Raw genomic sequence first — 10871 nt, 5'->3', positions numbered from 1 at the left:
TTAAAGTGGGAAACACTTGATATCAGCATGTCAGTGTCTGTCAAGACAAATTTAAAGTTTTTTTTTTTTTTGTTTGGTTGGTTAGTCAGTTAAATCTGGTGGTAAAAGTCTCTTTACTGTTGGAGGTTGGAGGTGTTTTTGTGTTTGAGGATGCTGCCTTTGCTGCTGGGATACTGACAGACTCATAGAGTCAAATGATAATCAACACAGTCATTACTTCTAGTTCTTTTTGTGTTTATGTTATAGCTAATTTTAAAAAGATTGAGGATCAAATTTATACATATAGGACAAATAGGAATAGGTGATTAAAGTGTTGGACGCCATATCTTCGTCTGCCATATCTGAAACAAGAAAACTTTTAGTGCCTTCGTTGTTCGTTCCTGCTTGTTTAAATGTTTTTGTCAATCTCCCTTTGGGATTTTAAAAGGTCTTCTTGTAAATGTTAATGATATCTTACTCTAATCTCGTGGTTTACAGTAAGAATGAATGGGATGCAGGATAATTTGAATATCATTCTCTGTGTGGTACAAATGTAAGTGATTGGTGGAGCTATATTAGAAGTAATACTACAGCTTTCAACGCTGCCTGTACGTGTGTCCCTGTGGGACTCAGCAGGCTCGCTGCTGTCTGAAATTCAGACCTCCTCAGCATGTTCTCTAACTTATTTTGATTGTATTGTTGTGACAGTGAGCCCGTGACTGACACAGCCGATTTGAGTTCTAGAATGTAAACGATACGCAAGTGTTTTCCTCTGAACGCCAGTTTTGTAGTGTTTCTTATTATAGTGACAAAAATGGAAATGAGCAGTAGCAGCTGTCAGCATTTTGCCACTGTGCTCTGGGTTCATAGGATGTGTGTCAGCAGATGAGACGCTGAGAGCCATATTTGGAAGATGAATTTACTCTAATTGCACCAGTTTCGTTGGTTTAACAGAAATAAATGTGATTTGGTTCAGTCAGCTTGGTGGTGTTTTTGTCAGTACTGTTCACATTACTCACACTTACTACAATTTTATTTCTCAATTCCTCACCTCAGACTAATAATCAGGGCTCGTCACATTTCAGACGTCAATAAATTTACTTTTACAGGCATGTTTAAGGGACTTTCAACATGGCATGGTTGTTGGCTGTATACCTGTGATGTGAATCTCCCGTTCCACCAAACCCCTTAGTGCGCTGCTTGGTTGAGATATGATAGTGGAGGCAATTTGAGTACTTTTTTTTTTTTTTATTGTCATGCTCAAGAAACAGTTTGAAATAATCTAAAAATTAAGAGATGATGTGTATTCCTGCTGGAAGTTGTCATCAGAAGATGGCTACAGTGAGGTCATGAAGGGTGGACATGGTCAGCAACAATACACAGGTAGGCTGTGGTATTTAAACAATGCTCAGGGGCCCATACTGTGCCAAGAAAACATCCCTTAATTTCTGTTGCCCTCCCATCAGGTCAAAGCAGATTGGCTGTTCTTCTCTGACATCAACAAGGCATACGTTTTATTTTTTGTTGACCATTCTCTGGAAACTCAAGATGGCTTTGTGAGAAAATCCTCCTTAGATCAGATCAGCTCATCTGGGAAACCAAAAACTATGCTGTGTTCAAAGTCTGAGTCAAGTTGCAGTATTTTTACAAGGTAGTGTTGCAGTACTTTTTTTCCACCAATGACAGGAACAATCAAAATGGATGAAAAATATTTTCTTTATTACAATCTTTTCCACTCATGTCTGTTAGTAGAAAGGTGTTTCACTGCATTACTGAACAGTGCAACAAAGTGATTTTGAATCATGGTTGTACCTTTGAAATGCATAGCTCTAAAGTCCATCCATAAATAAGCTTCTCGAGACAGGAGTATAGTGTCAGAATCTAAGGGGATGACAATGGCAATTTTCAAAATAAAATAAAAAATACACGCCCTCAAATCTTTTACCGGCTCTACAGAAATGTCCCTTTTTACCCAAATGATCCTGAATGATGTTTCCTTCTGATTACAACCCTTCATTGAGATTCATTACACAATTACTAATAATCCAACAAAACTTAATTTAAAAAAAATATATCGGTCACAGATACATAACAATTATGCATAAATGAACATGAGTGAACAGTTAAAAAAAAAAAAAAACAACTTCCAGGATAGCGTTCTATTATTACTGTATCTGGTGTGATACTGAGTGAAAATAAAATAAAAGAAATGTACAAAGCTGCTTTAAATATTCACAAGTTAAACAGTAATTACAACAAAAATATTTAAGGCATCTTCAGTTCAATTCTGTACAATCACACAAAATCATTAGCCCTTCAGGGAGAAGAACAGAGAAAGCAGAACAAGCTGAGTGTTGACGCTTCATCGGTCGACGGTGCTCCAGAGGCCGGAGAAGATGTTTTTAAGGATTGTTTTCCACGACTGCAGGATGAGATGAGTCAAAACAAAACAAAACAAAAAAAACTGCAGTGGGATTTGTGAGGTCGGCCTAACTTTAGACACGTCATCATTTTCAGCATTAACACACGATTGTTACCCTTCGATGCAGCTCGCTGACAACCTGCCGGTCCAAATTGGAAACCTTATTGGAAATTATTTTAAGGTCTAAAAGTTTATTTTAAAAAAAAAGTTTCTTTAAAGCCCTAATTTGTATCAAATTCAGTCTTATTTCATTTAACAAATTAAAACAAGTCATTAAGAAAACTCTTAACAGGTATTTGATTCAGATTCAGCAGATATCAAAGACATGTTACTTAAATTGTCACTCGTGATTGTCATATTTATGTGTTTAGTTAATTGTACAACAATCCATGAGGAACATGTCTCCATATTTAAAGCTCACTTAAATGCTTTGATATTTGCCCAAGCTAAAAAAAAATACCTATTAAAAGATTTATTTTTTTTTGGTATTTTGTGTTGAATAAGCTGGAAGTGCCAAATGATGTTCAAAAAATTAAATCTAACAACATGCATTTACCTTGAAATTAAAATCTGAAAGACTTCATCAGGCAACTGGGTTTTCAAGGGAAACTTGGGTTCATTTTTCATTCAACAGATCCATGCTTGGTTGTTTTTTTTCTTTTCTGTTTTTGTATCACGGTAGTTTTATCTTTCCTTTTAGTAGGTGTCGGTTTTAATCTGAAGTGGTTACTTTGTCAAGGCTGCAGTGGCTCGAGGTCGAGGGTTTCTCCTCGTCATCGTGGTCGCTGTCTGCTTTCAGGAGCGGGAAGAGATCTGCGTCCCCTCCCGCCTCCTCCCGCCGGGCAAACCGTCAGTCGCGGTGCGGCTGGCTCGGCGTTGTGATGCTAAAGACGTGGATGCGCAGGTGGGAGGCGATCTGGAGGCACACGCCCGTGCAGTAGCGTATCAAATCCACACTGGAGAGGACCTGGAGCAAAAATAATAAAGAGAATAAAGACTTACTATGTTAGGTGATATACTAATTTGAGATGCAATACAGGTCCCTAACAGACAGCATCATTAAATGGTACCACAAAGGATGATACAAGAACAGCCACTGGATACAGCAAGGAAGTAATTTACATGGAAATCTTTAGTTTTGTAGCAATTTCCTTTCCTCCATTTAAAAAGTAAAGCAGTTCACTGCCAAGGACCCCGAGACACGCACAAGCTTCTGGTCGTTGAGGGCTGAAGGACTGACACACACTTTCAAAACTAAGTAACCAACTTCCTGCTTATGCAATCACATATTTTCTTGTTGTCATGGATGGCTATTATTTATGAAATGATCCTAACACGCATGTTTAGATGGACAATAAGTATTGGTATAAGGAAAACCAGTAAGCCAAAATCTGTAATACCGGGATGTGATTACTGATATTAGTAATACTTTTGCCCTCCCTAGTGTGGCATGTGAGTGTGAAATGAGGAAAACGTGTTTGCACACCTACGCTGGCTCCAAATTCAAATGGTGGTTTCCCATCAGCTATTAATATATTTGTTGACTCTTAGTGAATATCAGCGCACCATCTCGGCCGTCACACTGACCATTTATAGCAGAGAACATGGCTGCAAAGTTCTTTTGAAGTGTAAAGTTTTTAAACTGTATTTATCCTTTCAAAGCTGATCAGCTGGAAACCCTGTAGGGGTTTGCAACAGCGTGTGAGATACAACACGAGTCATGGGTGTCAAAGGAAGGTTTATCACAAGTCATCTCACTTGCATTGTAGAAACTTTGTGCTCTTTGAACCACAACTATAATGATTAGATGGCAACTAGCAGAGATTAGAGTCCCACAGACAGAAATGAAAGCCGCTGTGCTTATGAGAACTTGATTTAACTGTGTGCGTATTAGTCATCAACGCTGACAAGTCCTGCAAGTATATCAAGGCACTACGCTCCAATCTTATTTCTCTATTGTTATCATTATAATGAAAAGCTCTCAACTAAATAAAGTATGCAAGGAAAATAATTTAAGGCATTAACTATATACACATATAGAAGAGCAAAGAATGTGGCTACTTGGAGGTGACAAAAAGGGTGGGGCTGCATTTTAAACAAAGACACCTGTGAGATCAGTACTAACCATGGCGATCCAGAGGACTATGTGTTCGTCAATGAAGCTGTTAAAGTACTGGTTGAGGAATAGGAGGCCAGGCCCAATAAAGGCTGGGTCTGGTAGGTATAACTCACTCTTGGTCATGTGTGCCATCTACAGAGAAGATTCAAGAAAGAAAGAAAACACAGGTTAAACACTGGGTTAAACGATGGGTTAAAACAGACAAAAGAAAATATGTGTCAGTTCATTCAGGCAATTAAGAGAAAACCAACGTACCACCAGCTTGTTGGAAATCTTGGCAATAACCATTCCAAAGGTGAGCAGGTACAAACAGGGGTGGTGCTCAAACAGGTGGCTGGATGACTTCTTGAAAATGATGAAGGCCAGCGTAAGGATGAGGCTGATGTGCAAACCGGGACTCAGCACGCTGGTGTCCTGAAGAGCAGAAACGTTGATTAGTTTTTGCGCTTTACACATTTTTTTAAATATTAAAATAATGCTGTATTTAGAACTCACAGCCACAGTGGAGCCATTTTTGCCAACCCCTCCATTCAAAATGATATAGAAATAGTTGTAACAGGAGTACAGGGCTCCCCCGATGATGCCCATGACGGGGAAGGCATACAGCTTCAGTCCGATGATGGGCAACTATGGGAACACATTGAGGTCAAAATAAAGAGAAAACAAGAAGCATTCTCCTTATAAAATAGAAAAGTGCTTATATGAAAGCTGCAGCATGCTGAGCATGATGGGAGGGCAAAGCAAATAAATAAATAAATCCAAATAAAACACAAACAAATGCGGGCGACATCATCAGCTTTTTGAGCCTGATCATGTCCAGTAGATGACCTGTTGCCATGGCTTTAGCTACCCATATTTACCTTCTCACTTCTCTCATGTGATGTTAAGTCAAGCCTCCAAAGGCAGCACAGAGTAAAAGTAAAACACAAATTCTATTTAAAGACTAGCATGACAACTAAAGCCTAAGAAGTGATTCAATTAGTTTGTCTGGTGTAAAAACTAAGGAGAAAATACACTTGAGGTGAAATGGAAGTGTCCCTGTGTGTACACTATTTGTGCAGGCGAGTGTGAAGAAATGGATTCTCAGTTACCGTGTACTGCCAAAGGCTCACGCCTCCGAAAGCTGACATCACATACATGATTATGATGGCGAATTGCACCTCTGTGACATCAACCCTGTGCAGAACATATGAGGGAAGTGTGAGATAAGTGACAGTGCGAAGGTTTAACAACAGCATCGGTACTGCAGCATTTTCAAATGCCTCTGTGTGACCGGATCCTACAATTAGATGTTCTCATAAAACAAGCCATTCAATATGGGCTGTGGGTCTTTTCTCCTCTTCCAGGGGAACACATACACCTCATACCAACTGTCAGGCATGGTGGTGTAAGGGTGATGGTTTGGGCTGGTTTGTAGCCACAGGACCTGTGATCACTGAGTGAGCCATGAACTCCTCTGTATACCAAAAGCATTAAATACAAGGCCATCTGTCCGACAGCTAAAGCTTAGGCCAAACTGGGTAATGCAACAGGACAAATATCCCAGGCACAGCAGCAAATCTACAACAGAATGATTGATAAATAAGAGTATAAAATGTTCCAATGACCAAGTCCAGACCTCAACCTAATTGAAATGCTGTGGTGGGACCTAAAGAGAGATGTGCATAAACCAGTGCCCACAAATCTCAATGAACTAAAGCATCATTGTAAAGAGTGGGCCATAATAATGTGAGAGACTGCTGAAGTCACACAGCATAAAAACAGGTGGAAAAATAAGCTAAAGGTGGTTATACAAGCTACCGAATCATGGAGTATACTCAATTTTTCAAAGGACTGCTTAGAGCCCTAGAAACTCTCTTTTTTCCCCACGTGACTATATGAGTTGGTAAATGCACTGAAGGATTATTTAGGCAACAGGAACCTGGACTGTTCACTAGCAACCAACTATCACATGCAAAGCAATGCATGACAAGTTAAACACTTTACATGTGGACGGGGCTTGAACGGTCTTTGGGGTAATGTTGACCTGCCAGTGCAAGTGGCTTGCCAGGCAAATTAGCTTACTGTCAAGTTATTTTATCATTCAGTGTTGCAAACTAATAACGATGACCATTTTCTTATATTAAAAGAAAAATACATTTAAAATGAATATTTGACTTACAGGCCAAAGCGGAGCGTCCCGGACACATAGGTCTGCCAGTGGGCGCAGAAAAACATAAACATCCCAATAAAACCACAGAAGAAAGTCCAGTTTGGATATTGTCCTATTCCACATGAAATGCACGTTCCCACAGCAACAAAGACTGAAAGAGAATCACCGGGGTAAGCACATTAAAGTCATGTTAATGAAATTAAAGCCAAAGCTTTGTGTACTAACATGCTACAGTCAGTTTATTATAATGAAACACAGCAGACTTCAGGGTTTAGGAGATTACCTGTAGAGACTGCATCACAGCCGTGGTCGAAGAGCTCACCAAGGGCTGAGCTGCTGTTTGTCCTCCTGGCCTGTTTCCCATCAATAGCATCCAGAGACTGGTAGATGAACAGACCCAGAGCAGACAGGATGAAAGCCCATGATGGAGCCTGAAGCCAGAAAAGGGACAACAGAGGGAGACTGACAGTTACACACCCATTCTTACAACACAGATAATCACCTAACTGGTGAAATCTATTTAAGCTACTTAAAATACAGATAGTTGTAGAGCTAAAGAAAATGTGGGTAACTGGTGAATATTTCAGTCATTCTCATGTAGTCACAAAGATCTTCAGTACTACCAATCAGTCTTAGAGTCCAAATCAATTGAGCTCTTATAAGACAGGCCAAATTTTAATCTATGCAAAATCCCCCTGCAAAATCACAGGGACCAAGGGACCACTTTAGACCCACCCCACTTCCTTTGCAATCTGTCATTTATTTGTAACACCCTGGTCTATAATCATATAATTCTTAAAAAATTGCAGTTGTTGACCACATTACAAGATGGTCTGTACTAATCATATCTGTATTTCATAACTTTAATTCTTATTCATATGAGGGGGGAGGGTTGTGTAACTTGTTGAGGTATTGGATTTTCAGAAGTTGTTTGTTTTGGATTTCATGGAGCTTTTGAATTCATACACGTGTGCACTGTTGGATTTAAATAATACTTATGTGCCATATGTGCTACATCTCTCTGAAGTGTGTAGTAGGAGGGACTCCAGCTGACTAGACCAATTCAGCTCCTCTTTACTAGGGTGGAGGTTATGGACCATCTGGACAGTAATGCTGGCCAACATAGCATGTTTGCAAAACTACAATGTGTGTGTGTGTGTGTGTGTGTGTGTGTGTGTGTGTGCGTGTGTGTGTGTGTGTGAGAGAGAGAGAGCATTTGTGTAAGCCTGTGACAGAGAGATAGAGAGAGAGAAACACACACAAAAACGGAGTGTGTTTAAACAGAGATGAAGCACATGTCCCAAAAGCTTTGTGGACTACTTGTTTAAGTTTATCACAGCAGTAACTTGAGGGAAAACACTGACCCATTTCCATAGGCTCCGATGAATTCCTGTGAATGTGTGTTTGTTTGCACAGCGATGGGACTTAACTCTTAACTCTCCATAAATAAAAGCGTACACTGTATGCCTCAATAAATGCAGAATAACAGTAGATGAAACTTGTGGAGTCAGTGGGAGTGCATGGACTTTGACTCAGGTGCAAGGTTGTCATAGTTAGAACGAGCAAAGGTGCAAGTCTGATAAACTCACCAACCTGTGCATGAGCAGCTGGACCCACTGCTGCAGGGACAGACAGGTTTACTGTGCCCTAGGTCAACTTGCTACCTGCAAGGCACATTTTCTATAGTATTCTTAGATTACAGAATAATATAGAGGCGTTTCAAAATCAGCTTACTCATTTAAATAAGTATATTTTTGTCTGGTTAAGGGCTAGACACCCTCCCGCCCCCTTTTATATTTTAATTCTTAATTACCAATAAATTGCTGCTAAATGATTCGCCTCTTCTCTGATAGATAGTGGCCTTAAGTGAAACAATGAAACAAATTGCTGTTTTGACACCAACAGCACTGCGTCACATGAGGCCTTTCAACTTTCTAAAGTCACATGACCGCCGATATATCTTTTCCCAATACAGTTATTCTTGTCCACGTCGTCCCTAATACGATTAAAACCCCCTTTAAAGCGTCTCGGCTTGCTTGTGGCCATGCTTGGGTTTAAAAAAAAAAGAGCAAAAAACGTTTTCCTGAAAAACCTGGAGACGGACTACAAGCATACTTCAGCTTACACTACCGAATTTAAATGTAGCTGTTTGACACTACAGAACAGTCCCCAAAATACAGCGCCTGCGGCGTTAGCTAGCACCACGGCCCGATCTATAAGGTAGATATGAGTCATATGACGTTAAAATACAAGCAGCTGTGAAGCTCAAATGTTTGCCGAATTAGTAAGTATCCCCAATGGACTCAGTAAATATAATCAATCCTATTTGTTGAGCTATCTGGGCCTTACAGGTTGCGGTGTATCTTTAGCCTACGCATTTTCTAAATGGAGGACGGTCTTTTCATAGCAGAGATGGGTAGACATTTGAAACTTTAGCCCCAGTCGCTATACTCACCTCTTCTGTTGCCGTGGGACAATAATACACAAGCACCAACGTGGAGAGGACATTAACCAGCAGTCCAACAATAGTCAGTGTATTTGGTGCGATCCATGTCGGTATCTGCTGGACGAGCCAGTTCCAGTAGATCTGACACGGCGGCTCAAATAGGGATCTACCGGAGGCGCTGTATTTATGCTCCTCCAGCCGCTTTAGTTGAGCGGGTGACAACGGCTCTGGCCACAGGAAATGTGGCATTATTTTTTCTGCCTCGTCACTCCTCGGAGTACCGCAAAAAACTCCCTGATATTCCCGGGTGGTGTTTCAGACAGGGTTGGCCGACTCCAGGAGACAGCAGCAGCTCATCTGCTATGTCTAGGGTAGACGAGCAGCAGAGGCCATTTCCACAGCGGAACCAAGCGCTGTGGATGTCTATACGTTTCTGGCCGAGGTGCGTCTCGGCAGGAAGCAAAGGTCCGGAAGGGATAACGTGGCTATCTACCGGGAAGTTTAAATGCACATAGCCTGCGCCTAAGAGTGTATAACACTGTGATAATAACCATCTTGTTGGCTTGTAAACTTGCTAAAATACAAGCAAACCTAAGCACATATTGTGTGACTGGCAGATGTATTTAGGCCCATAATTACCTCATTCGTGTAGGTTAAGCCTTATAACTTAGAAACTATGATTCTTAAAAGTGTAGGTGGTATCATTAACATATAGAAAGTACCACACAAACATTTAAAATATCATATCACATTTGACCTGCCTTAGTGTAGCTGTTCTCCTTGTGCTTCTTGTTCACTTTGTTAGTTCTAAACTAGGGGTGGGTTTTTATAATCGATTTATCGATTAAAATCGATTCTGGCTTGGATTACGTAAAATCGATTCATTAAAATCCTGAATCGATTTTTTAATATAAATTTATTTTGCCCGAAATGCCAGAATCTCAGGTGAAATCTCACAAAACTTCAACAACCACCAAACAGCTAAAACAGTAAATGAGAGCAGGAACACGGATTCTGCACAAAGACTTAAACACACAGCGCAGCCCGCGGATCAGAATCAGATGTCGAATTTCTCACAGTCGGGGCTGAAAGCCGACAGCCCGCTGATTCTGATCTGTCGGCGGGTCCGCGCTTTGTGTTCACGCCCTTTATGCGCTGATTGTAAAGCTGTTAGTTTGATGTCTCTCCAAACAATATTGACCGAACCAGCAGCAAAAGAAGATCCAAACTACACTTCACATAAACATCGTCATGTATTCACTCTTACTTTTACTGTTTTGCTTCTACCATGATGCACAGCTCTCTCTCCCCCTCTCTCTCTCTGTATGGTTTTCTGCATTATTCGCTTGCTTGTTATGCACAAGTCTACCTTTGTTTACAGCGCTATCGGCCGACTTTTTTTTTCTTTCCGTTTTATATACTTCCGAAAAGAAAACCTAATTTCTGCTGTTCAATGCTGAACAAATTTAAACTTTTTAAAATTATGCAAAATGCAAAATGCTTAGCCTTGTCTCTAATAAAACCGCTGTAACTTCAGAGGTAATGTTCATATGTTGATTAATGGTTTTCTTTCGTTTTTGATGTACTGCAGAATATTTTTATAAAATCCCAGGCCAGGAAAAATCACCTTCATGTGTTTCTGTGTTTTATCTTCAGCTACTTTGACACAAAGGCATCTGCTGTGACGCTCACACCTTTGATAAAGTCTTGCGTGTGTCAGCTTCCTTTTTATAGATACAAAAATATGTAAATG

The 10871-nt window shown here is 40.3% G+C and overlaps 1 protein-coding gene across 1 annotated transcript; it reads right to left on the bottom strand.

Annotated features, from left to right (window-relative positions):
- Nucleotides 1–28: 28 nt before the first annotated feature.
- Nucleotides 29–9584, bottom strand: chpt1 (choline phosphotransferase 1). The gene is made up of 8 exons (XM_085138389.1): nucleotides 9128–9584; nucleotides 6956–7103; nucleotides 6682–6823; nucleotides 5612–5696; nucleotides 5016–5147; nucleotides 4776–4934; nucleotides 4527–4652; nucleotides 29–3368 (listed from the first exon to the last, which is right to left on the bottom strand). Exons 1-8 carry the CDS (start codon nucleotides 9365–9367, stop codon nucleotides 3252–3254), a joined length of 1149 nt encoding a protein of 382 aa, XP_084994515.1. The 5' UTR covers nucleotides 9368–9584; the 3' UTR covers nucleotides 29–3251.
- Nucleotides 9585–10871: the final 1287 nt, after the last annotated feature.

Source organism: Neolamprologus multifasciatus, chromosome 17 (assembly GCF_963576455.1).
Source record: "Neolamprologus multifasciatus chromosome 17, fNeoMul1.2, whole genome shotgun sequence".
Lineage (NCBI taxonomy): Eukaryota > Metazoa > Chordata > Actinopteri > Cichliformes > Cichlidae > Neolamprologus > Neolamprologus multifasciatus.
The sequence above is the reverse complement of the archived record's forward strand: the minus strand, read 5'-3'. Positions and strand labels throughout refer to the sequence as shown.